The sequence below is a fragment of the Rhinolophus sinicus genome, chromosome 5 (assembly GCF_057876585.1).
Source record: "Rhinolophus sinicus isolate RSI-liver-muscle chromosome 5, RSI-T2T, whole genome shotgun sequence".
In the NCBI taxonomy this organism is placed as follows: Eukaryota; Metazoa; Chordata; class Mammalia; order Chiroptera; family Rhinolophidae; genus Rhinolophus; species Rhinolophus sinicus.
Genome location: NC_142505.1, coordinates 61,000,516 through 61,028,358, shown reverse-complemented (window position 1 = coordinate 61,028,358; position 27,843 = coordinate 61,000,516). Strand labels below are relative to the sequence as shown.

General features: G+C 41.3%; 1 protein-coding gene across 1 annotated transcript in view; it reads left to right on the top strand.

Moving 5' to 3' along the window:
* The first annotated feature begins 8,212 nt into the window (after positions 1–8,212).
* SUCLG2 (succinate-CoA ligase GDP-forming subunit beta) overlaps positions 8,213–27,843 on the top strand; it is a 253,427-nt gene continuing 233,796 nt past the window's right edge. The window contains exon 1 of the mRNA XM_019757202.3: positions 8,213–8,495. Coding sequence (XP_019612761.2) covers positions 8,412–8,495 — 84 coding nt within the window. The 5' untranslated portion in view covers positions 8,213–8,411. The remainder of the gene's footprint in view (positions 8,496–27,843) is intronic.

Below are 27,843 nucleotides of genomic sequence, written 5' to 3'. Positions count from 1 at the left end.
TTTTTGGATGATGTCTCCCTGGGGAAGGGAAACAAACAAAAAAACACATACAACTTAAGACCAAAAACAAACAAACAAACAAACAAAAACCCACCAAACAATCCGATTTAAAGATTGGCAGAGGAACTGAATAGACATTTCTCCAAAGAGGACATACACATGGCCAGTAGACATAAAAGATGCTCAATGTCACTAATCATCATAGAAATGCAAAATAAGATCACAAAGAGATATCACCTCAACGAACAAGTGTTGACAACAATATGGAGAAAAGGAAAGCCTGTGATCTGTTTGTGAGAATGTAAATTGGTGCAGCCACTCTGAAAAACAGTATGGAGGTTCCTCAAAAAATTAAAAATAGAACTACCATATGACCAGAAATTCCACTTTTGAGTTTTTATCTGAAGAAATCCAAAACACTAATTCAAAAAGATATATGCATCTCTATGTTTCTTGCAGCATTATTTATAATAGCCAAGATGTGGAAGTAACCTAAGTGTCTATCAATAGATGAATGGAATGGGTAAAAAGAGGTGGCATATATATATATATATATATATATATATATATATATGTATATGTATGTATATATATACATATGTATATATATATATGTATACATATGTGTGTGTATGTGTATATATATATATATATATATATATATATATATATATTTATCAGCCATAATAAATAATGAAATCTTACCATTGGCAACAGCATGGATGGACCTAGAGGGTATTAAGCTAAGTGACATAAGTCAGACAAAGATAAATACCATGTAATTTTACTTATATGTGGATCTAAAAAACAAAATAAATGAACACAGAAAACAGATACATACTCATAGGTATAGAGAACAAATTGATGGTTGCCAGATGGGATCGGGCTCTTGGAGAATGGATGAAAAAGGTGAAAGGGATTAAGTACAAATTGCCAGTTATGAGAATAGTCATAGGGATATAAACTACAGCATAGGGAATAAAATCAATAATATTGTAATAACTGTGCATGGTGTGAGATGATTAGACTTATCAGGATAATCACTTGGTGAGGTGTATAAATGTGTAATCATTATATTGTACCTCCTTAAACTAATCAACTGTAATTGAAAAACAAATATAAAAAGTGTTCAATAAATGTAAAGTGGAGGGGGAGAGAGAGAGAAAGAAATGAGGTAGATCTCTAAGGCATCTAAGAACCCTGAGGAACAGTGCATAAAACCACTAGTGTAGTGTGTGACAGTGGGCAGGTTATTTCTCACTACGGGCCTCAACATCCTTTCTTGTTGAGGGTACTGATAGATTTCTAGACATTGATCACTCTTCGAATTTTCCTACTAGGGTGATTATTGCATCAGCTTCATCTTCATTTATTTAACCTTTCAGTTTTAGGCACTGTACTAGTATGTGCAAGATAATAACATCAGAGAAGACACCAGTGCTTGTCAGTGCAGATTTTACAGTCCTAAAGGAAGAAGCAAATGTAGCAATTGCCCTGTGATAACCAATGAGATGCCCCCCAGCCTTGATGTTAGGGAGTCTTCCTGAAGAGGGTGACTGGAACATAAGGGATGAGAGAGCCTGAGGCTGGTAACCACAGGGAAGGGTGTTTCAGGCAGAGGGAACAGTGTGAAGACTCCTTGTGGAGCCTCATTCCATACTCTGCAATCTCAAGTAGTAAGTTAGATTTTAGATTTTGGAAAGAGAGTTTAAGGAGGATAGTAGGAATTGAAAAGAAAATGAGAGAGAAAGGGGAAATTTGATGATCGCTGTCCTTTCCCTCTAGGCTTCTCAAAGTCCCACCTTCTGGGTCATTGCTTCTCCAAACTTGAACCATGGACCACCTACAATAAAGGTGATGGGGTGGGAAATTTGCTTATAAAAATGCAGACCCCCCTGGGCCCCAAAATCCACCTACTAAATCAGAACATCTGGACACTAAGGCCCTAAAGACATTTTTTAAAAGCCTCCTAAAGGGATTCTGTTAAGAACCACTACTTTGACTACTGACTTCCTAATGAAGCAGGACGTTTGAAATGTCATGTTCCTTTAATTTTTATTTAAAATAAGGCTGTCAAAAATAGTGAAAATGCTAAATCCATGGTTTCCAGTTGTAATGGGAATGTAGGTTTTGTTTCTGAAGGAAACTTCTTTCCCACAATCTGGTGCCATTTTTCTCTCTCAGTCTATCTCCCTCCACTGTCCTTTGTGTAAATGTTCTTCCTTTTGCTTTTACCATCTTCTTCATCTATCTCCGTACTCCCTGGCAACAGAATGCTATCACCCTTGTTTATATCATTACATCTTGTTCTCCACTTAATCTTCTCTGCTACTTTGTTCCTGACTACTCCTTGTATGGGTTTATGATCTTCCTTATTCTTCATTCCTTTTCATCTTGACTTAGACTGGTTACCAGTGCTCTAAACTTGTTTCACCTGAATTCTCTCCAGGATTTAGAGAGCATTTCTCTTGAGCTCCCTGAAGACACTTTTAGTTTTAGATCCCTTTTCTTCTGGGCACCTTATAATTTAAATAAGCTGACAGATGCCATTAAAATTAATCAGTTTATTGCATATTGAAGAGGGAATAAATAAGTTTAGCACAATGGAAGTTCTTTCTGTGTCAGTGGCAAATAACATAACTGAAGCACTGGTTAAAATGGCTGTCACTAACAGCAACAGAGATATTACCTATGTACATAATAAAAGGCCAAAGTTTCTTTGCCTGTAAATTCAAGAAACCTATTATTTATTAGAAAAACAACCAAACAAAATCCACGAAGTCTCTTTATGTCAGCATTGTAATAGTGACTTTCATTGCTGACACGTAGCAGAATGAACTCAAATATGTTATTCATGAAAATTAGAGGTTTTTTTTTTCCTTCTCAGCTCTGTGGGTTTTAATGAGTTTGTATTTGGCAAATGGTTTTTATGCTTAAATGAAAAGATAATAATAAACAACCATTGGAACTGCTAGATGCACTACCCCAGCTCTAAGTTTCATGACATGAGTCTTTGGCAAATCAAGGCCCCTGGAGAAATCAATGTGTATATGAAAATTAGCACATTATTTCACTGTTAACATGCACCGTTAACAGGAAAGAGAAGGTGTGTGGGTCTACTGATGTTCTTATTTTCCTTCCTGGAATGATTAACTGAATAAGAAACAATATAGTCAGGGGGTTTTAAATCCAAAGTTTGATCATGGAGTTTTAGGAATTAACACCTCCAGTGCATTTAAAGTCTATGAGAAGTGCTATGTTATTAACTACCAGTTCAAATAAGATGCTGTTATACCTGGCATTCATTTTACTAATGGGGAAACTGAGGCTCACAGATGTCGATACAGAAAAAAAAAATGTAAATATGAAAAACGATTTCTTAAGCAAAGAAGGCATGGTGGATAACAGCCACTGGGATCTCAAGCACTTGACAATGTAGCTCATTGGTAAAAATAGGTCCTATTATAACCCCCCTTTCACAGATAAAATAATTGAGGCTGTGAAGGAACTTACCCAAGATCATGGAGCTTTCAAATCACAGAGTCAAGACTTGAACTTAGTTTGTCTGATGTCTACTTCTGTGCTTCATTCAGACAGCACAGAATACTTCTGCTAGTGCTGTCACCTATGGCCACAGTCACTGCTCGAGCAGTCCACAACTGCAATTCTGACAAAGAAAAAGCATAGAAGAGCTATGTGTTCACCGTCAGCCAATGCTTCCACATGTCCCAGCTGACCTAGCTGCTGGTAGAAAACGGGTTTTGTACAATGTGTCAAGGTTCTTTAGAAGCAGTATTTAGTCATCACCTGTATCTGCAATTTATGAACTTTTCATTTTTACATTTAGGAACCCAGTGGAGGAAAGCAGAGTAACTTGTCTCTTGATTTGCCAAGAAACTTCTTGAGAGTTTGACTCTGGTTTAGTTTGTGTGCATTTTCAGTTCTCAAAAATAAAGAACCTTTGGAGAAGATTATTTAAATGCAGATCCTAGATCCCATCCTAAGTGATTCTCATTCAATGGGACTACAGTGGAGTCTAGGAATCTGAAAATATAATAGTTCAAAGCAGGCTTGAGAAAGAAGAATAAAGCTGGATGTATCCCATTCCTTGATTTCAAACTATACCACAAATCTATAGTGATCAAAGAAGTATGGTATTGGCATAAAAACAGACACATGGATCAATGGAACAGAATACAGAACCAAGAAATAAACCCACACACAGATGGCCAATTAATTTATGATAACGGAGGCAAAAATATACAAGGGGGAAAGGACAATCTCTTCAATAAATGGTGTTGGGAAAACTGGACAGTCATGTTCAAAGAGCAAACTGGACTACTACCTTATACCAATACAAGAAAAAACTCAAAATGGATTAAAAATTTGAATATAAGACCTAAAATCGTAAAACTCCTAGAAAAAAAAAATAGGCAGTAAGTTCCTAGACATCACACTTAGTGGTTTTTCTTGTTTGTTTGTTTTTTGGATGTGACTCCAAGGACAAAGTCAACAAAAGCACAAATTAACAAATAGGACAAAGTCAAACTAAAAAGCTCTGTATAACAAAGAAAAACATCAACAAAACAAAAAGACAGCCTCCTGAATGGAAGAAGGTATTAGCAAATCATTTATCTGATAAAGGATTACTATCCAAAATATATAAAGAACTCATTCAACTCAATAACAAAATAACAAACAATCCAATTAAAAAATGGGCAGAGGATCTGAACAGACACTTTTCCCAAGAAGTCATACAGATGGCCAACAGATATATGAAAAGATGCTCAGCTTCACTAGCTATGAGGGAAATGCTAATCAAAATCACCATGAGATATTGCCTCACACAAGTTGGAATGGATACTATAAAAAAGACAAGAAATGATAAGTGTTGGCCAGGGTGTGGAGAAAAGGGCACCCTCATGCACTGTTGGTGGAACCGTAAATTGGTGTAACCTCTATGGAAAACAGTATGGAGTTTCCTCAAAAAATTAAAACTAGAACTGCTATATGATCCAGCAATTTCACTCCTGGGTAGCTATTTGAAGAAAACTAAAACACTGATTTGAAAAGATATATGCTCTCTTATGTTCACTGCAACATTATTTACAATAGCCAAGATTTGGAAACAGCCTAAGTATCCATTGTTGATGAACAGATAAAGAAAATGTGATAATATGATAAGCAATAAAAAACAATGAAAGCTTGCCATTTGTGACAACATAGATGGACCTAGACAACATAGTGAAATAAGTCAGATGGAGAAAGATAAATGATCTCATTTATATGTGGCATCTAAGAAACAAAACAAAACTCAGACTCATAGAGAACAGATTGGTGGTTGCCAGAGGGCAGGAGTGATGGTGGGTTGTGAAATGGATAAAAGGATCATACTTTCACTTATAAAATAAATAAGTCATGAGAAGGTAATGTACAGCATGGGGAATGGAGTAAAAAATATTGTACTAACTTTGTATAGAGATAGATGGTAACTAAACTTATTGTGATCATTTCACAATGCATACAAATGTTGAATCACTATGCTGTACACATGAAACTATTATTGTATGCCAATTATACGTCAATTAAAAAATTTGTAAAAAAATGAATAAAAATATAATGGTTCCATGACCACTACCCTCCACTCTCCTCCTGGAGGCAACCACTTTAGACACTTTTAATACTTTCATCTGGAATTTACTCATCTCCATAGTTCTCCAATGCTATCATTATAATTTTCCAAGTGCCTGGGGCTTCCAACTCACATCTCTGAGTGACTCTAGTGTTTCACATTAGATAACAATCAAATATTTATCAGGAACCCATTAGAGGAAGAAAAATAACATTAATTAAGCCCCTACTAGGCACAAGGTCTTTATACACAACGTCTCATTGAATACTTACTACCCCACTGGGAAGCAGGTACTTCTCTAGGCCACAAGTTTGTAAGGGGTAGAAGTAGCTTTGGAATCCAATCCAGTTTGACTGAAAATTCAATGATTGTCTCAGTATAGAGCACAGTGAAGAACTCTGTGACCTTTATTTGGAAAAAAACAGTAGAAAATAGGGAGGAGTTTTTGGAGGAACTCAGGAAGTAGGACTTATCCTACGTGTGTTAACTGCGTATTACTTCCTCTAGTCCTGGCCCTGTGCTAGACACTGGAGATAGTGTACGGGTGTCCTCTTCCATCTCCCCTAATGCCTTGTCTGCAGAGAAAGCAGAATGACAGAATGTGGGTGAAGACACTGAGGAATTGGTGACACAAGACTTGGGCCCCAAACCTGAGGAATAGGCAGTCTTCCAATTGAAACAGGAAAACTCCCACGATGCTAGCCAGCCTGGAAACTCCCCATTTATGTGCTAATAGACAGTGAACCAATTAAAGAGCACCAAATGTACTTGAATGACAACCGGAAAGTCTCCCCACTCCCCTTCTAAAAATCATGCCCTAATAGAAAAACCTCATTCTAATAGAACACTAAACCAAAGACTGTCTTTAACACCTCTCCTTTCTCTTTATAAAATGCACTTTTCCCAAACTACTTCTAGTCTCTGCTGGAAGAAAAGTGATAGTAGCTGACTCTCTTACCATAATAATGTCTGAACATACAGTCTTTGCTTAATTCTACAGGTGGTCTGCTTCCTTCTGCATGCTCAAAGCTCTCACCAAGTTTGAACATTCAGTCTATGAACAATAAAAGTCTGTGCTCCATCTTGGCTAGATGGCAGCCCCAGTGGGAGTAATGATGGAGGAGATGGGAACTCAGATATACTCATGCCAAGGGGAGGATGTGTAGTAAAAGTGGTTAGATTACAGCTTTGGGTCTGATGCCAAGCTGTGTGACCCTGGGAGTTACATAATCTCTCTGTGGCCCAGTTCTCTCTCTGGTAAAATGGGAATAACAGTAGGACCTACTTGAAGGGTTCCTGTGAGGATTAAATGACCCATATCCAGAGGCAGCAATAAGATGTGTATGCAATATGAAGAGCATAGGTTTGACACTGAATAAAAAGGAATCCATGAGTCCACACTGATACAAGTGAATACAAGAATAAATTTAAAAGTGTGGGAGAAGGTAAAGCTCTTTTTAGAGTAGAATGTAAACTGAAAAATGTAGAAGAGGATGGAATTAGACAACCACCATTTTACAACCATCATAGTAATAACAGATTCAAGCAGTAATCACCAACAGATGCTAAATCTAGCAGTTAAAACTGTGATGAAGAATGGGTTATAAATCTATGTATGTATCAAGAAAAGGAAAGGGAGCAAAATGTAAATGGCGAATCTGGGTGAAGGCTATTTGGGCATTTGGGGGTGACATTGTTTGTTACAACTTTTCTGTAAATTTAATTTGTCAAAATAAACTTTTTTTATTTTTATTTTTTAAAAGGGAGATAAGGAAACTAGCAGCAATAGTTGCCTAGTTTTGTTACATAGTAGCTTTTCTCAAGATTACACGCTCAAGAATAAGTAAGGTTAAACAAATTTAACATACTGCTTGATGGGGTGTGGAGAAGATAGCATGGGTTTGAATCTCTTTTCCACTCCTTATTAAATCTGTGACCAGGAACAAGTTCCTTAACCGCTCTGTGCCTCAGTTTCCTCTTCTGCAAAATGTGGATTTTACATTGTGCTTACTGGAAAGGTTGCTACGGAGCCTAAATTAGTTCATATTTTAAAGTACCTGGTATGTATTAAGCAGTTTTGCTATAGTCATTTGTGTTACACATAGTGTTTAGAATCAGTCAACTCCAGATGAGTATCTGCTCTTATTATGGTGATGACCGGGCTTAAACTCCTTCAATAGCTTTACATTGATCCTCAGTTAAGGACAAAACAACAACAACAAAACCTTAATGAGATGTAGAAGGGCTTCCACCAACCTCACCAGATTCACTTGCCTCTCCCTCATTCTTGTCTCAGCTCAAACAAACATCGCTATGCTAGGCATGCCTCTGTGACCCCAGGGCTAGACCACTGTTAGACGGCGCCAGCCCCGGGGGTCGGTCTTTTGAGCACTCACTGCAATGACTAATATTCGCTTGTCTGTTGGCCCACCGGTTCAGTTTAAGCCCCGTGAGCACAGGGCTCTGTATCTGTTTTTGCTCCAAAACAATAGTATCCCCGAGTAGTACAGAGAGAAGCCCAGCAGGCCTCTGAATGCTAAAGCCGAACTTGGGGCCAGAGTTGGACCCAGGGCTTGGCGGCTCCCGTAGCGCCCGCGGGAGGGGGACCGGCCCTGGAACCGCAGCCAGGTGCTCGCCCCGCGGGCACAGCCGCGTCCCTCCGCCCCCAGCACTGGGCAGGGGGCGGGCCCGGGGGCCGCCGGGGCCCGCCTCCTCCCCTCCTTCTCTTCCCCCTGCGGTCTCGCTGGCCGGCTCCCCCGCGCCGGGTTTCCTGTTTAAGATGGCGTCCCCCGTGGCAGCTCAGGCGCGGAAACTTCTGCGAGACCTGGCGCTCCGGCCCCCGCTCCTGGCGACCAGGTCTCAGGTGAGCGGGCCCCGAGGCAGGGCCGCGGGCAGGGCGCTGACTGGGCGCCCGCTGGCCCGGGTCCTCCTGTCCCTCCTCCTTTTCCTGTCTCTCTCCTGGTCCCGGCTGCGCCACCGCTCGGGCGCTACACCTCTGGAGGCGACGCGCGGTGCTGCGTCGAGGCGCACGAGGCCCTCCCGCGCCCTCCGTTCTCTCGGGCGTGGAGCCCGGGCCGATGGGGAACGACAGCCCGGCCTGTCTGTGAAAGTGAACCGCACAGCTGTCGCAGGTGTCGGTTCCCCGAGCCCGCGTGGAAGGCGCCTGGCTCTGCACCACGCTCTGCGTGCAAGTTCAGTAAAAGTTCTTCGAACAGGGTTTTGGAATCCTGAGGTTTTATTGTATCAGCTTTGCCAGTTGTGCTTTTCAGACATCCCTATTCCTGAGCGCAATTGTTAGGCCACGTGAGGAACCTACCTAGAGACCTAATCTAGCTGGTGTTAATTAGTAGCTCACCTCAGAGCGTGGACTTTCTGCAGGCTGCCTGCTTTGGTAGACTTTGGGAGCGCCTGAGTTGGTGAAATGCGGGGTCAAGGAGAAAAGTGGGAACCGCACTCGCTTCTCTTTTCAATGAAAAAATCAGTCCTGCCACTAAAACACATAAGAGCATTGGCCCTGTCCACTTTCTCCTTGCTTATATGTAGGGAATAAAAGCCCTGGCGGTTTTTTGGATGCTGAATATCAGCTATTAGAAATTGGCCTCTGGTAGAGTTTACCTTCTGCTGATGGCAATAGTGACAGCAGTCAGAAGGCCTGTGGGGAGGCAGGAGTTGGTGATGACTTTTGGAGAAATCGCTCAATGATTCTTCTCTGTAGATAGACTCCCCTTTTAAAGAAAGGGCAGTGTGGGGCTCAGGCACAGCAGAGCAATGCCATTGTCCATTTTCCCATTTTTAATTGAAGAGATGCAAATTATCACCCATGCAGTTTTAAGCAGGATATGCATAGTACAGTTTTTAAGGAAATTTTAAAGATAGCTACTAATGATTTTTTGAGTTACTATAAGCTTTGGTTAATTATGACATCTATGAGTTTTTTTCCTTTTTCTTTTTTTCTCCTTTCATTTCCTGACTTCTCATTTCTCCCTTTTTGTTAATGTAAATTTAAAAGGTGCTAATACTCATTACGGTAATATTCTCAATAGGCACTTGACTGTATGGTGGGATAGCAAAAGGAATGACGGTTTTGTCTAATTAAAATCACTAATAACTATTGTAATAGAGTGAGGAGAATACCTCCAGGTGATCAAGTCCTATTCATTATTTAAGTGTGATGAAAACAAGAATTGTGGTGCTAACTATGACTAGGCTTGAATTGATGAGAAACATGGGGCTGACGATAGTGAAAACTCAAGCAAAGGAAATAATTGTACAGAGAAAGCCAAGTGTTTAGCCGAAGTATGATAGGGCTTCTTGCCCAATCAAGAAATGGGAGTCTGAACGCAACACTAGAGAATCGGGGGATAGATAAACCCTTGGTTTGGCAAGAAGACTGGGTGAAAGGATCTCTTACCTCATTCCATCTGTAAAGCTTGATTTACGTATTTGTGGATGATTTCTTATCCTGTAAACAGAAGGTTTAGAAGATGAGAATACTTTTTTAAAGCCAAGAATAATACATAGGGTCCAAGAACTGGAAAATGGGCATTAGCAAGCATCTAGTCCAATCAGCTCATTTCACAGGTAGAAAAATTGAGGCCTAAAGAGGTTCCATGACTTGTTTAAGGTTATAAAGAGAGTTTGTGGCAGAGCTGATTCCACAATAAAGGCTTACTTTTAAGTTTCCGTTATACCAAGCTGTAGCTTTGTGAATATAGATTTGCTCCTGAAAATATATTATGCCAGCATATAAGTTAGTCTGCATACTAGGAGTAACTATATAACATCCAAGACATTAGCACTACTACCCATTTTTGCTTTATAAAGGAATCTTAGAATTGGTAAAAAAAAAAAAAAAAAAGAAAACAAAATAGGTGAGTATTGCTTGTGACTTACAAGGAACTCTTCAAATTCTTGGTATCTGCTTCATCTAAGCCAGCTTGGATGTTGTACCTATTGACTCCCATGCTGATGGCAGACATTGCAATGGAATATCACCCACTTTTTTCACAAACCTTAATCTTCACCAAGTGTCTCAGAAATCTGTTGCCACTCTGGGCTCAGACCTATTTTGTACCAGGCCTTGAGCAAAACTGTTGGATGTGCAGAGATAAAAGACCCAGTTCCTTCTTTCAGAAGTAATGTTAACCATTCTCACAAAGGTGCACATAGAATGACACTCTAGGCCCTCCCCATAGTTAAATTACATTTGACACATCTCCTAATGCTTAATGTCATTGACATTTTTTATTTCCTCTGCTCTTGGCTTCACTGTTTTGATTTTTGATTGCTTTTATATCCTTAAAGGACCCACTTTAGCTGTTTCTTATTTTCCATACATTTTTTTATTCAGCCTGTATCAGAGCAGGACTGTTCCAGGTGCTGAGATTTGGGGGTGGTCAGCAAGTCCTCAGCCACATGATACTTTGTTTTAATGGGAGTGGGGAAGGGGCTGGATTGTACATACGTAAACAATAGTGAAGGTGATTTCAGCCAGCGACAAATGCTATGAAGAAAATAAAACAGGGTCAGGGGATGGAGAATGACTAGCTTAGCCAAGAAAGTGGTGTAGATTAGGTCAAGGAAAACCAATTTGACAAGGTTGTTTTTTGTTTTAGTTAATTTTTTTATTGTAATAAAGCACTCATACATATAAAAATGTATATATTATAAGTGAGCAACTTGCTGTGTTTCCACAAACTGAACACATCCAGGTAACCAAATCCAGATGAAGAACTGAATCATTTAGTTCTTCATCTAGTAGTAGTAACCCAGAGGTTCCCCAGATCTCCTTTCACTACCTCCACCCTGAAAAGGGTAACCAGCCCCCTGACTTACACCACCGTTCACTGGGTTTGTTCCTTTTTGTCCTTAATGTAAATGGAATTATTCAGTAGCACTCACATAACTGCTCATGATGTTTATGGGGTCTGGCGGGGACTTTTTGACATTTGAGCTGAGACCTGAGTAATGACAAGTAGCCAGCCAGGTGAAACTGGGGAGAGCATGTTAGACAGAGAGGACAGCAGGTGCAAAGGCCCTTGAGCTCAGCATGTCAGGCCGTCAAAGGTGGGGAAGTGGTGGTACTAATAATAATCTGAGGCGTCAGCAGGGTCCAGAGCATGTGGGGACTTCCAGGGTCTGATCAGGTGTTTCTAAGAGCTTAGAGTGGTTAAGTGACTTGTCCCAAGTTACTTAGCTGGTAAACAGCAGCTGGGTCTGAATTGCAATCCTGGCCTCGGAAGATCAGGCATTTCATTACTGCACTGTGCGTTCTATTACAAATCTAGACTGGTCTTGAAACTTGGGAGGGGGGGTAGTGTTGGTCAGTGACCTTAACACTCCAGTAAAGATCTGCATTGTTAGGCGTTTTCTCCCACCCGCAGATTCTGGTTGATGGGCCATGTTGCTGTAAGCAGATAGTCAGCCAGGAGCACAGGGCACTGTGGAACATGGCAGTGTAACAGCAGGCACAGCCCTGGTGGGCAGAGACCATTCCACTGGTCACATCATAGGGAAATCCACAGGGCTGAGGGCGCCGAATTTAATTAAACAGGTTTATAGTAATTCCATGCACGGTATCGTTCCCTTTTAGTACATTTCCCCTCTCATAATGGCTGCGTGAAGTTCACAGAGCTCTTCCTTTGTAAGAGAAGCAGAGATGTGGGAAACACTGCCCTACAGGCCCTCTCTATAGAATCATTGTGTGGTTCTTCACAGAACCCAGAGCATCTGTCCATGATCTTGGAGAGAAATGTACATTGTTGAAGGAAACTGCTTAAACCCATGCCCCTGCTATTGTATACTTCAAAACGGATGGCGCCAGCTTGGTTTTCTGCTCTTTCCGGAAGTGGGAGGAGAAAGATGGATGTGTGCCTTTTAGAAATGAAGGACTAAAGGTTACGTGCAAGTTCTTATCAGCTAAATGATTCTGTGAAAGCTGCACTGGAAGTTGTGACTTAACCTATCTGCCTTCTTAATTCGAAAAATAAATATCTGACTTTTTTTTTCCCAATGAAGTACAGCTGCAATTTCTGCTGTTAGAAAAGGAAATCCATCTCAAATAATTTAGATGCTAAACTGTTGACCTTCTGTGTGGGGAAGACCTCTAATTGATCGCTCCTGTGCCAAATTCGTTTTGTTTACTGTAAATGAAACATTCCTTTTGTGGGTGGGTGAGGGGTGGCCATACTCACAGTGGTGAGGGCTTTGCTGCCCTTGTACCCTGCCCGAATTCTGTAGGCACAGCGCCCAGAAAATCACTGCAATACGTCGTATTCTGGGAAGGGAAAGGAGTTACACAAGTAACCTCAGATCAGTTGTCCTTCAGCTCTCTGTAGTACTCAATCTGAAATCGTCATTGATGCATCACTTTTTGTTATTTGATGGCAACATTTTGCCTTAGGAACTTGAGAGACTGGTGCATGTTGAGCAAATGGTAAAATCAATATACTGATGAAATTTTGGGAAATGATGCCAGGAGTTAGTCTGGTGAAGATGGAGGCGAGGAGAGTGTTCAGTAGAGTAGACTGCATGCGAAGCCGAGGGGAGAGAATGTGGGGAGGCTCTAGGAGCCATTGTGGACAGTCTGGTGTGGAGCGGGAGAGGCAGGTAGCAGGAGGAATTGAGGGGCGGGGATCTTCCAGGCAAATGAGGAAGGAAGGGCAGGGCGCAGCGTGGCACAGGCCAGCGTAACTCAACATATTTTCTGAGCACTTAGTGTATGCCCAGTGCTATTCCTCGTAAACTCCCGAAGGCAGAGAATTATTGATATAGTTCTTCCCTGTACACCCAGTGCTTAAGAGGATACTGAGCATCTAGATGCACTAACCAACGAGTGCTGTGTGACTGAGTGAATGCAGAAGGGAGATACACAGCCCCTACCCTTGAGGGGTCTCAGAGCCTAGTGGCAGAATTGATGTGTAAAGCAGTAATTACACTGCAGCACTAGAGGTGCAGTGGAGGAGGGTGAATGGCAGCGGCAGACTTTGTCCAGTCCTTTAAGACACCACACTTGTTGCTGCATCGGGGCACCTGCTGTTCCCTCTGTCTGAAACACTGTTTCTCTGGTCTCATGCCTTGTTTTCTCCCTTCATTCAGGCTCTCTGAGTCAATGGTAAGTCTTCAGACAGGGTTTTCCCTAATTATCTGACTGCCCCTCGCCCCAGGGGTTACGTTCTATCCCTTACAGGCTTTATTGTATTCTATAAAACTTTACCTGGTGGTTTATTGTGTGTTTTTGGTTTGTTTGTTGTCTGTCTTTCTCCCTCTCCCACAAATGTAAGAATGTCAGCTCTGTGAGGGCAGATTTTTCTTACGCATGGTGTTTTCCCCAGCGGGCCTTGACTAGGTATTCAGTAAGCTTTTGTGGTCTAAATGAGTGAGCGTGGTACATAGAGAAGTGAGAGGCTGGTGACTAATAGGAGAGGTTGAGGTTTGATGCATATGGTTTAGGCAAGCGAGGGAGGAAGGGGCTGTAGAAAGTCCAGTTGTGAAAGAGCTTTCATAATAATAGGACCATTCATTTCATGTGACACACGCTGTGTAAAATTACTTCTGTGTATTATTTCTTTAACCCATACATTACTGCAAGAGAGATTGTGTTGCCTTCATGTTGCATATAAGGGAACAGGCATGAGGAGTCACAGTCACTTGCTTAAAATCATACTGTGAACTAGTCACTTTCCTCATGCTGATAAGCCCCTTAAGCTATTAAAAGATTAAGCTGGATTGCCGCAGGATCCTGTTTGGGCTGACATCTAGTTACGCAGACTGCTTACCTTTCCCCCAAGTGCCAGGCACCTTTGGTCCTTTGGGCGGTGCTGATTCAGCTGTACTAATCGCCACTGGACAGTTATCCTCTCCAGGCCCTTACCCGACTCCCTCCTTCTGGCTTTGGGGTCTGGGAAACAGTGACAGAGGAGAAAGGAAATGAGTTCTGCACTCAGACAGAACTAAGTTCATATTCTGAGTCTGCCAGTTTCTTGCTCTGCAAAGTATTGAACTTGACCAAACCTCAATGTATTGTTTTCTGAAAGAGGATAATTCTCACAGATGGTTGCAAAGGTTAAATAAGAAGATATATATGACATTGGGCATTATGATTAGCTGTGGGCCCATAGTGGTTATTTCTCTTGCAGTGAATTTGAAGCTAAATTTACTTGCATTTTTAAAGACTTATTAAGCTAGAATAATTTTCCTTTTCCAGCTTTGATAAACATTTATTATTTGCTGCCGTCTCAGGGGCATATGGTTTGGGGTTTCCATATGTTTTATTTCATTTAGTCCTTGCAACCACCATGTGAGACAGAGGTGGTTATCCTCAGTTTACACCTGGGACACCTGTGGCACCTGAGGCACAGAGGCCTGCCTCCGGGGTGCCAGTCATCTTCACTATTCCACAGATGGGTAAAGGTTGGTGAGGCCCAAGCTAGCAGAGGGGAGGGTCACACGGGGAGCTCAATTGCCCCATCCTGGATGTTGCTCATTCCAGAAATGGTTGCACATCTTGCTGTTGACTTAGTCGTGATGGCTTCTGGACCTCATGTGCATCAAAGATGTGAGGTGAGGGGACATGTAAATAATAGACTGTGGTCACAACATGTTCCAGAGGACAACTGGCACATTCCCTAGAGTCTGTCAACCCAGTGCAAAGTGCTGCCTTTAGGATTTCAGGAACACTGGAGAACCTGTGAAATTGCATTGCCTTTGCAGGGTGGACTTTGGGTGATGGTAATGGAGGGGAGAGTGTCCTGGCCTCCTGACTTCAGACTTCTGTGGCCAGCTTTTGCCTTTTTCTAGAAATGACTCCAAGTGAATAGCACATAGGCACTAGTCATGAAGGCATTGATTTCTAACATTTACCTCTAAAACTTCTTTTTAAATGGGAGGGATTTGCATGAATTGTTATTGGAGACATGGCAGAGTACAAAGCATAGGTCTGTAGAAGCTGGGGTCTTGTGAGCTGGGGTTGGGGGCTGGCATCTCTTTTTCTACCCCTGTCCCTTTCTCCATGTGCTTGTCCCGTTTCCATTCTGGGCTTAGTTCCAGGGTTGTGACTCCAGGGCACTGAGGCATCTAGGAGGCTGCCTTGCGGAGTTTGAGGTGGGGGAACAGTGAGAGATAAGGTTGGGGATGTCAGCAGGGGCAAAATTCTGATGCTTGCAAGTCTGTTAATGGAGTTGAGGTTTGCTATTGAGGGTGGTGGGGACCCACTGAAGAGTTTTAGATGGTGGGGTGGCAGGGGCAGTGTTATGTTTTAGAGTACTCTTTCTGCGTGTAGTGGGAAGAGGGTTGGAGGAATGAAAGATGGGAGATCACTTGGGAGGCTGTTGCAATGACTTAGTCACATTAATAATTATGCCAGGATAATAGGCATTAACCAGGGCTGGAGTCAGACTGCCTGGGTTTACATCTTGTCTTCAGCAAGGATCACCTTTGTGTTCTCTGAGACTCATTTTATTACAAGACTCACTTTCTTCTTTTTCAGATTTCAACATCTCTGAAAACTGAATGTGTTTGTACACTTGTGTCATAGATTGGTTGACAGATTATATATATATATATATATATATATATATATACACACACACACACACATATATATGTATGTGTATATATATATATATATTTGTGTCATAGATTGTGTCATAGATTGGTTGATAGATACATATATATATATATTTATATTTGTATATATATATTTGTTCCCTCCAATGGTACATAAAATGGGAGAAGATGGAGGCTTGGACTAAAATTAGGGTGAACACATACTTTATTGCCAAATTGGGATACTTTTGAGTGTGAATTGAGCACTGTGAATAATTACACCAGGACAACAGGTGTAACGAAACCAAGAATGTTCCTGGAAAACAGATAAAACAGAGATATGAAAGCGATGGACTAAAATGGACTAAATGGTGGCAGTGGGGACAGGAGGGAAAGACTGGCATTATTAAGGAAATAGACTGCACAGGACACATGATTTCCCTGCTGTGTCCCCATTGCTGGCCACTCATGTTCTCTGTCATATAGCAAAAAGGTGAGAAAGACTACTGTCCCTGAGCGAGCGAGTGTGAGGAGACCTGCTTGTACTTACCTCAAGGGAAAAAAAAGATTTATCGAAAGGGGCACATACTGGAACTCAGGACTAATCTTCCTTGGTGTTGGCTTCTCCACGTGCCTTGTCTGTTCTGTTAACTGGTCGCTTGCTCATGGGAACATCTCTTTCTAACTTCTACCTGCACACGATTTTGTCTATTCCCATGCCCACTCTAGCCTCCTGCCTCCAACACACCATCCAGCTTCTGTGTCCCAGAAAGTTATGGTCCTAATAATAAGAAAATAGCATTGGTCTGTTTCATCCTTTTGCACTCAGGCCTGGGTCACTGGGCAGCTGAAAGATGGGCTGGTTTTGTTTAAGGTATTCATCTCCATCCTTCCACCTGTGGCTGAGGTGGGAGGTCTTGGAGCACAGTTACCCCGGGAGTGAGGCTCTGCATGCAGTGTTGGTGGGGTGGCCTGATCCATTTAGAGCACCAGGATATTTTCTGTCCTTCATGAGCTGCTGCTAACCTGTCTTCTTTTCTCCATGTCTGCATGTTTGTGGTTGCTTTATTTCCTTTAAATTTCTGAAGATTCTATTACTATTCACTTTTCTGGTCTGTGCTAGACTAATTTACCAGAAGTGAAGGTGATAGCAATAGGCCTTGTTTTAGGCCATTTTCTTTTGATCACAGTATAAAGTAATTCTCAGGAGAGAAATATTAAGTGGGAAAATAGGATGTCATGGGAAATCAGCTCATCCGTTTAAATAGCCAAGTGAGTGTTTCCAACCAAATGTAGACAGCAGATTTCATACAGGCCTGGGACGCTTCCTCAGCTTTGCTGGGAACGATACAGTCTGGGTTGAAATAACCCAACTTCTCTTGGTTCTCCTTCACTTTGAGTTCCCCAAAGTGAATTTGTTTGGCTCCTTTTGCCACCACTCAGTAAGGAGCTGGTCCACTGGGCAGAGCTCCTGCAAGCCACCTGCAGAGGCTGCAGGCTCTCACGTCGTTGTCCCTGGAGCCATTCGCTGGGACCACGGGGAGGGTTCTTTTCACTCAGACCACGAGTAGCAAGACCTTATTTTTATCCTTAAACCTGGATCACGTTTGGGAGTAAAGAGGAGCACTGTTAATAATTATGCCGAGATACTGGGCATAAACCAGGATTGGAACCAGACTGCCTGGGTTCAAATCTTGCTTTGAGCACTTTAGTAGGTTTGTGATCTTGTGCAAAGTACATATTTTATAGTAAGACACACTTTTCTTCTTTACATTTCAACATCTCTGAAATCTGAGTGTGTTTTACACTTGTGTCATAGATTGATTGGCAGGTTTTCCCCAATGGTATGTAAAGTGGTGCAAAAAATTGTTGGTTCTTAAATTTGATGACATTTCCCTGTACCTCAGCTTCCTCGTCTGCAGAGTGGGGACAGCACAGCACTTACTCCCAGAGTTACACTGAGGGTTAACTGAACTCATGCACATCATCTCAGCACTGTGCCCTAAATGATCAGTAAATAGTAGTTATTGGGTTTGGTAGTACTATCACTAACTATAATCAGAAAGGCTTTATTTTCGTAAAAAACCCCCCTCTTTTCCCTGCCTTCCTTCTAAAAATCCACACAACTCCGCCACTTGCAGGAAGATGAGCAGTGTAAGCGCAGGTTGGGAATCAGAAGAGTCGTGGGTAGAAGACATGGAAGGAGAGAGAGAGACTCCCTCTCCTGCCCTGTGTGTGCTCAGGAGTGAAGGAATAAAATGAAATCTCTTGGGAAAAGGCCTTTCTTATACTTGGCACCGATTGGGAGTGGAGACCAGCATTTTAGCCTATCAGAAAATATTACAGTTTTCCCCTTACCGTGGAGATCTCTTCACATTTTAATCTTTCACCTGATAGACGTCATCTGCTCAAGCTGTCCGGATTGCTGTGGAGATGCTATGTTACAACCTCCTGGACTTCGAAGGACTTGTTTGTGTCAACTTACCTTTGAAAAGATGGGGAGGAAAACCACATTTAATATGTACTCTCATTCCAGCCCTAGGGCTTACCTTTCTTTGATTAAGTAATATAAAGAAAACAGAGTTATTAGTTTTGATTAAGAGACTAAACTTAATGGTGAGTGTTTCTTTAAGATTCAGAATTCTTTTTAAAATTATGTATCATTACAATTGAAAACCAATAATACAGGGAAAAGAAAAATGAATTTTTCAGTTTTTCAGTCTATAATTAGCATGAAAAATAAATGTGCTAATTGGCTAATTTGAAAAACTGGATAACTTTGATATGGTGAAATTGTAAACAGATTATCCTCACTAATTTAAAAAGATGAAGAAGGATTGAATGGCGGAGTATTGAGTAGGTTAGTTTGAAATGAAAGCAGAAGTCTTATGACAGGTCCTTGGGGACACTGAGCCTAAGGGTGTAGATTCTGATACCAGTTCCGATTATGGGTTTTCCAACATCATCAAGCAATTTTCTTTCTGGGCAACGTACATACAATTCAACTGAATTCTGACACTATTTACCTGGAGATAGTGTCGTCTTCCACAGGTCAGTCCTACAAGATGTCCCCAAGCCCACCTCTGATGCCAATCTCAAATTCAAGTTGTCACCTGTGCTTCTGACCAACCAGCTATAGAGTGCACATTCCCATGATGCACGCCTTCTTCGGATTTGTTTAATTTGCTAGAGCGGCTCACAGAACTTAAAGACACATTTTACTTACGAGACTACTGGTTTATTATAAAAGGATATTACTCAGGAATAGCCAGGTGAAAGAGATGTGTAGGACAGGGTGTATGGGGAGGGTAGAGGAGCTTCCATGCTGTCTGAGCATGCCACTCTCCTCAGATATCTGCAGAGTCACCAGGCTAGAATCCCTCAGAATCCCATAGTTCAGGGATTTTTGTGGAGGCTTCACTTCATAAGTATGATTCCCGAATTCCATGGCCATTGGTGATGGAATCTCTAGCCCCTCTCCCCTCCCTTGAGGTGAAGAGATGGGACTAAAAATTCCAAGTCCCTAATCCCTGGTTGGTTCCTTGGCAACCAGCTCTCCTTCTTAGTTTACTTAGAGGCTTTCCAAAAATTGCCTCTTTAACATAGCAAAGACACCTTTATCACTCTCTTCACTTAGGAAATCTGAAGGGTTTTGGGGGCTCTGTACCAAGACTAAGGATGAAGACTAAATGTGTATTTCTTACTGTAAGTAATATCACAGAGTGCTTTTAGGACTGGAGTACAAAATCCCAAACTCCTAGCAGGGCATGCTGTGAGTGTAATGGATGCTTTCTTTTTTGTTTAATATAGGTTCATGGTGAGGCTTTTGTGAGTGGTATAAAATTGATTTAATAACTATATTGTGGATGAAAAAAGGGTGCTGTAATAAATCGTACATTTATAATTGGGCAGGTCATGTGGGCATTCATGCCCCAGGCCTGTAACTTCTTTCGTGAAAGGTTTTTAAGCAAGCCCTGTCCATTGGTCTTGAGCATCTAGGTTAATACACCTTTGAAATGCCAGAAGCAATACCCCTGGAAGGTGTAACCACCCACAAGAGAGCACATACTTTTGTTAACTATCCTGTAATCCAGTCCCCACCTTGCTTTCTCCCACCTTCATGTATGAGGTGTGATCAAACAATAGGGTGAATGTTTAAATAAAAAAATATTATTACAGTAAAAGACACATTGCCATTAATCTCCCGCAAAATACTCCGTTTCACTTCGAACACACTATTGTTATCCCATTGTTACCTCATTGTTCTGGCTACTTTCTGAAGCAGTTCTGGATGTCTTCTTTCATGAGTGTCTTTAATTGTGCTGTCGTGGCTGCCTCGATGTCCTGAATCATTTTCACTTCAGGGAAGAGCCAAAAGTTTCACGGTGCCAGATCAGATGAATAAGGTGGATGAGGACACACCAAAATGTTTTTATTTGACAGAAGTTGCTGTTATCAGAAGCGATGTGTGACATGGAGCGTTGTCATGATGGAGGATAATTTACAGCACACTGTAAAACACACATTGTCTCAACCGTAGCTCACACCCAACTGGCTGCACTGAGTAAGTTGAAACTTGTCTCACACTGTTACTAAGGTTTGATGTACACTTCCTGTTTTGAAGATCCCTGCCTTTCCGTTGGATGGCACTCGGCAGCAGCATTCACTGTATTTTGTGATCACAATGGAAAGGCTCCTTGTCACACATCGCTTCTGGTACAGCAATTTCTGTCAAATGAGAACATTACGGTGTGTCCTCATTCACCTTCTTCACCGGATCTGGCATCATGCGACTTTTGGCTCTTCCCTAAAGTGAAAATGACCATGAAAGGTAAATGTTTTGAATTGATTCAGGACATCGAGGCAGCCACAACAGTGTAACTAAAGACACTCATGAAAGAAGACTTCCAGAACTGCTTCAGAAAGTGACAAGAATGATGGGATAAGTACATTTGAAGCGAGGGGGAGTATTTTGAGAGGGAAATGTGTCTTTTACTGTAATAATTTTTTAAAACTTAAACATTCACTATATATTTTTTTAATCATACCTTGTATTCTTCCTTATGTACCCTCCTTAATTTCCAATGAATAAAAGAAACTGCGGAATGTATTATCTGGAACATTTGACATATTGCTTCCTGGCAGTGTCATCAGTTTGGCTCAAATAAACTCTTATATAAATTCTTTATAGGTTTGGACATCTCTTAAATTTACAATATTTTATATAAAATATAATTTTAATGTGGGGGAAAACTTACTGAGTTAAACTTTAGATAAAGATGAGAGGAAATTATTAAATTTCCTTTTCCATTAAATGGCCCCAAGTGAGTATGGCATTTAATTTCTCTTAACATTAGCAGTGTATCAATAATGTTATGTTTATAGTAATCCATGAGTTACAGTATTTCTTTCTCAAAGATATTTTGTTCTGTGCTATAAGGTGAATCATTTTCCCCCAAACATACTTCAAAGTCTTTTTTAATAGGTCAGAAAAGAATTCCTTTCCTGGAACTTTGAAGTTTTAAATAAGCAAAATTGTTATAATCTAAGTAAAATTAATTAGAAACACAAAGCAGTGTTTTTGTGATTGAATTTTGGGATGTTGAGAGAAGTAGCAAAGGAACTGTTTTCGGTTCAAAGTTTGGACCAGCAGATTCCTTTTATGTCTATAAAACCTTGTTTTAGCTCTTCAAACTTCTAAAGGTACTAAAAATATGAATGCATATATTTCATTTAAAATTTATATTTTTTATTGTGGTGAATTATTCGTATCATTAAAATTTACCATTTCAACCTTTTTTAAGTGTACCTTTCTTTGGCATTAAGCACCTTCACAGTGTTGTGCAGCCATCACTGCCACCATCTCCAGAACTTTTTCATCTTCCTTAACTGAAACTTTGTACTCATTAAACACTGTGGGGGAGGAAGAAACTTTCCTCTACCTTTAAGTTTCTTCTGGCTGGTCTAACAGACACAACTAATCAAATAGACAGGAGACAAATTAGCAAGAGAAAATAACCAAATTTAATACATGCATATGTATAGGTGCCCTGCATATGTGAGAGTCAGAGACCCCACATGCATGAGAGGTTCAGAGACAGAAAGTGAACATGTATAAGACATTTTGAGCTGGGGATGAGGTACAGTGCCTTGGGGGCTTCAGAGGGTCATTGCAGGGTGATACGAGCAGGTGTTTAGTAAATAGAAGTTGGCCCTGCCCTATAGGTGGATTTATGTCTGATAATCTCTTATTATGGACAAGGCCCCTAATTGACATTCTTTTAGGTAGTTAAGGGAGGGGCAGAAGGCTCTCTTGGGCCTGAGGCTAAAGTTGCCCTCAGCTCAAAACATTTGCACACCGCAGAGGCACATGGTAGGCTGACTTGTGCTGAATCCCCACAACATTAACTCATTTCCTCATCCCCACTGCCCCTGGAAACTGTCATTCTACAGGAGGAATCATACAATGTTTGTCCCTTGTGACTGGCTTATTGCACTTGCTAGCATAATGTCCTCACATTTCTTCCATGTAGCACATGTCAGAATTTCCTTGCTTTTTAAGGCTGGGTAATATTCCACTGTAAGTACGTATCACATTTTGTTTATCCAGTCATTCATCAGTGGATACTTGGTTTGCTTCAACCTTCTGGCTGTGGTGAATAATGTGCTGTAAACGTGGGTGTACAACGAATATATGTTTTATGTTAATGATCACCTGAGTAGAAATGTTGTCTTGTGCATAGTTTGGGCTACATATTCTGTTTCCCAGGTCTGATTAAAATGTCTGTTAAAGATACCTTTACTGTTAATGTCCTGTTAATATTCCTGTTCATTCATTCTTCTAGAGGGCATTTGTTAAGTGCATAGCAGATGCGCCCTTAGGCCCAGAAGATAGTGGGTCGGGGGGGAGGCTTGGGCATGTATGTGGCACAGTTGCTGCCTTTGAGGAACCTACAGGCCAGTCTGGTGGATCCTGCCGAGAAATGGGCAATTATAGGCGGAGGTTTGTGGTGTTTGGGAGGGCTTCCCAGGTCTCTGGGATTACAGCTGCATAGTTTCTCTTGGATTCACCGACACGGTGGCGATGAAAGGTGTCTGGATAACCTGACACTGGGTACATGTAGAAAGACACCTGGCATTTTATCAAGCACGTTCCCATGGGCCACTTGAAAAGCATTATGTCATCCAGTCCTCATCGTGACGTCGGAGGTCGGCTTCCTTATTGTCATCATTTTATCCATGGTAAAGAGGAGCAAACTCTGGCTCAGAGACTTGAAACACTCCCCTGTGGTCACGGCAGCTCCCCGCACGACTCCAGGGGGTGTAGCTCACAGTGGTCGATTCAGTTGTGCCTGGTAATGGGTTGGATTGTGTCCCCTCCAAAATTCCTGTTGAGGGCCTAACCCGGAGTACCTTAGAATGTGACCTTATTTGGAGATCCGGTCTTTGCAGAGATGATCAAGTGAAAATGAGGTCATTAGGCCCTAATCCCAGGTGACTGGTGTCCTTATAAAAAGGGAATCTTGAGACTCAGACATGCAGAGTCTGAACATGAAGACAGAGATCAGGGTGATGCTTCTACAAGCCATGGAATCCCAGAGATCACCCGCAAACCCCCCGTAGCTAGGGGAGAGGCCTGGAATATACTCCCTCACACCCTCGGAGAAACCCACCCGAGGGCACCTTACACTCGGTCCTCCAGCCTCCACAGCTGTGAGACAATCAATTTCTTGTTTCAGCTTCCCAGTCTGTGGTACAGGCATACGCCGTAGTCATTGCGCATTCGGCTCCAGACCACTGCCATAGAGCCAATATTTCAGGAAAGTGAGTCATACAATTTTTTTGGTTCCTCAGTCCATGTGAAAGTTGTGTTAAACTATACAATAGTTTATTGAGCGCAATAGCCTTATGTCTAAAAAAAATAATGTACATACCTTAATTTATAAAATGTTTTGTTGCTAAAACATGCTCATCATCTGAGCCTTCAGTAAGTCATAATCTTTTTGCTGGTTGAGGGTCTTGCCTTCAATTTATAAAAACACAATGTCTGTGAGCACAATAAAGTGCGATAAAACAAGATGTGCCCGTAGTTTGTTATGGCAGCTGTAGGAAGTGACCACAATGGCCTTGCATTGGGCAGCCTGCTAGCTGCTTCGCTCAGTGTGAGCTTTTCCACCTAGACGGACACTTCTGGAATCTGAGCTTATCCTAGAGATGCACATCTTTTATAGCTGCTTGGAAAGCTGGCTCTTGAACCACGGCCACCAGTTATACTGTGTATGCTTCTTTCGTATACTTGTTTTTGCACCAGAAATTGGTTTCCTACTATATTACCTGGGTTTGAGAAACTCCGACTGTTTCTGAAAGTGGAATTTATTTAAAGGAAGAAGAGTTGCCGTTGAGAAGAATATTCCAAAGAATGGGGCACAGGCTTTGATACCATTTCCCAAATAGGAGTTTTAGAAATATTTTGAGCAGTAGCAAGAGATTGGAATAAATACAGAGCCTTGCTTATTCAAATGTGTGAGTTCTGGTATTTTTCATTTTGCTTAAAAAAAAAAATCCTCATTATTTTTTGATCTCACCCAGTTCTTAACCAACCATTCATTCTCTTTATTCAGACAGCTCTTCCAAGGTTAAACAAAAAAGCTGCATTTTAAAATGTGTTACAGACCTTTTAAAAAAACAGTTACATAACTTAATCCAGCTGATTTTGTAATCAGAGCATAACACCACGCACTGTTTCTTTTCAGTAGTATAAAGTTGAAATTTAAGAATAATCAGCATGCAATCAAAAGCTGATTATAAATGAACAATAATGAACATAAAAGTGAAATCAATTCTGAGGGTTATAATGAAAGAAAAAAAGGAGTAATAGCAGTAGTTGAAAAAGGAGAGTGATAAAAAGAGGGTATGGTTATGATAATAGGCAAATAGTGGATGAAAATCAGCCAGCAATGATGTTTGATAGAATTCTCAGAGTTTTGGATAGAATGGGGGAAACAAACATAAGAGTAAAAAAACTGTGTGTATGTATAGATTTACTGCCATAGATGAAGTCATCTGGGAAAAGTCATAGTGGGTTTTGAGGAATGAATCACATCTCTGGTTTAGATGCTGGCAGATGGCACAGAGCGAAAAGGCTCAACTGTGTCTGTTTCTGGCCCCCAGAACAACTGTGTGGCTTGACATAGGATTCTCAACTTCTGTGAGACTCAATTTCCTCATTACACTGTTTAACACTTACTGGACATGCGTTATGTACTAGGAGTTGTGCTGTGGGGTAGATACGTGCACAAATTTGCAAACCAGCTCCTAAAACATTGCTTTGCAGGGTGTGGGGTACAGACCATCGGTGGTACACGAGAATAGGTGATACAGAGATGCAGCATCAAACACCGATGAATCACATAGTGAGGAAGTGAACTATTTTAAATATCTTTGAAACCTTAAGATTTTTGTCAAGGAGAATTTTTCGGTTCCGTGCTAGTGTGCTTTTTAAGATCTTCAGTTCAGGGACTTTTTACCTGGACTATCTAGAATTGAATCCTTTATTTTTAAATTGTATTTGATATTGCCTTCAACTTATGCAAACCACATATGCAGTAATATAAAGTATTTTTTTAAAATAAAGTTCTTCAAGTTAAAATGAGCCACACAAAGAAGTTGATAATAGTGTTTTGTAGATGTAGCAAGTATTGTGCGTGAGTGATTGTCATTTTGGGAACTTTGAACCAGACTTAACGCTTAGATTTTTCTTAGTGTGTGTTCTCTGGTGGCAGATCCTGAGAAAGGGGTTTATGTGAATATGATTTTTGGGGGAGGTATTCCCAGGAAACTGGAAGGATATTGGGGAAGTTGAACCAGTAGGAGAAGGAGTCTGAGAAGGGTGTACCAACAAGCTGAGTCTCATGGAGGGTAAATTTGCTTTAATTCCACAGGGCAGCTTTGGAGCTGGTGTACATAGGTTACACCTCAGAGTTGTCCCCATCAGGGGCAAAGGAGTTGGGGTATTTATACACCCTCATCCCTCCCATTGGGATGTGAATTCCCAGGCACTTCTGCTTCTTCCTGTTTTAGGGCAAGTTGGCTTCAGCATCTCACATAAAGGGCCACAGGGGCTGGCTGTTGGGAATGACAGCACACAGGGAGTCTGTGCAAAAATGGTGGCGGGATCAGAGGCCATGTGGGTGGAGCGCCGATAGCATCTGCTGCAAGGCGCTTCCATACTTAAGTGACATATGAGCCACTTATTAGGTTTGTGACATTAGTTTGACCCTTCATGTTTCCTCTTCTAGGTTAGAATAACAGAAGGACTTATCTCCAGAGTTTTGTGATGTTTAAATATCAGTGTTATAGATTTACTATTTGTCTTTTAAAATTACTATTTTTAAAACATTTAAATCTACATTTAAGCCTCATATTAAGCAATAATATCAATGATATTATGGGCTTGATAGATAATTCACACACACACACACACACACACACACACACACACACGGTGCCAAAAAATGTACATATTTTATGAAAGGAAAAAAACTATTAAAATTGTAATAATATGTATCAATAACACAAGATGAATATAAATCACATTTGACTTATGCAATTATAAGAGGTGCTCAAAGTGGTTACCATCAGCGTCCAGACTCTTCTGATTACAGTGAACTACTGCTTGAGGAACGCTGACCAAAGTGTCCACTTGTATACATTTTTTTTTTTTTTGGCACCCCACTATATATAATTTTCCCCCCTAACATCCATTAATAAAATGCACACAGAAGAGAATCCTGACATAGAGAAAGCACTCATGTCAGAACTATTATCTGTTAACTGAAGCCATGTCTCTTTTTCTCCGGACACATGGTTGTATTACATTTCCCAGCCTGCCTTGCGCCTGGGCCTGGTCATGTGACTGAGCTCTAGACCAATGAAATGCGATGAGAAGTGCTGTGGGTCAGGCTAGCTTATAAAGAGCTCCTGTATGGTTCTTTTATGCTCTTTTGCCTTCCTGTTCGCAGAGATGGTGATGGCCAAGGCAACTTGGAAGCCTTGTGGTCAAAATAGCAGAGGCTGTGTCACCTGGGTCCCTGAGCAACCCCTGTAGAGGAGAACAACCTTTGCTACCTGTTCGCCCTCCCAGGATTTTGACTTTAGTAAGAAGGATACTTTTGTTGTGTTGAACAACTTCATATTTGGGCTTATTTGTTACCATAAGGTGATACAGAGCTCAAAAAAATGTTGGCTAAAAATCATACCAATTACTTTGAGCAAATCAGTTTACCTCATTTGTGCAATGGAGATTATTAGTGTGACTTCAAGGGTAGACTTGAGAGTCAAAATAGAGATGAATGCCTGATGGACAGTGAGGAGCTCCACGAAAACACAGGGTTATTGCGGGCTTTTACCTTGTGGCTTGAAAAGGAGGGACTGAGGGCTTCTGTGCCTTTCATTGGAGGGCAATTACTTGGCTGCCATTTCACTTCTGAGATTCCTCTCAAACTTGCCGCGTATACAGGGCTCCTGCTTTCAGTGACTTCCTTTACACTGGGGGTGGTGAATTGGAGGGGCACAAGAAGTCAGCATGTGCTTCAGTGTGGTACACGGACAGCTGGTGGCACCTAGACTGATTTTAGGGTACCCGGGTGGACATTTTAAATGTTAAT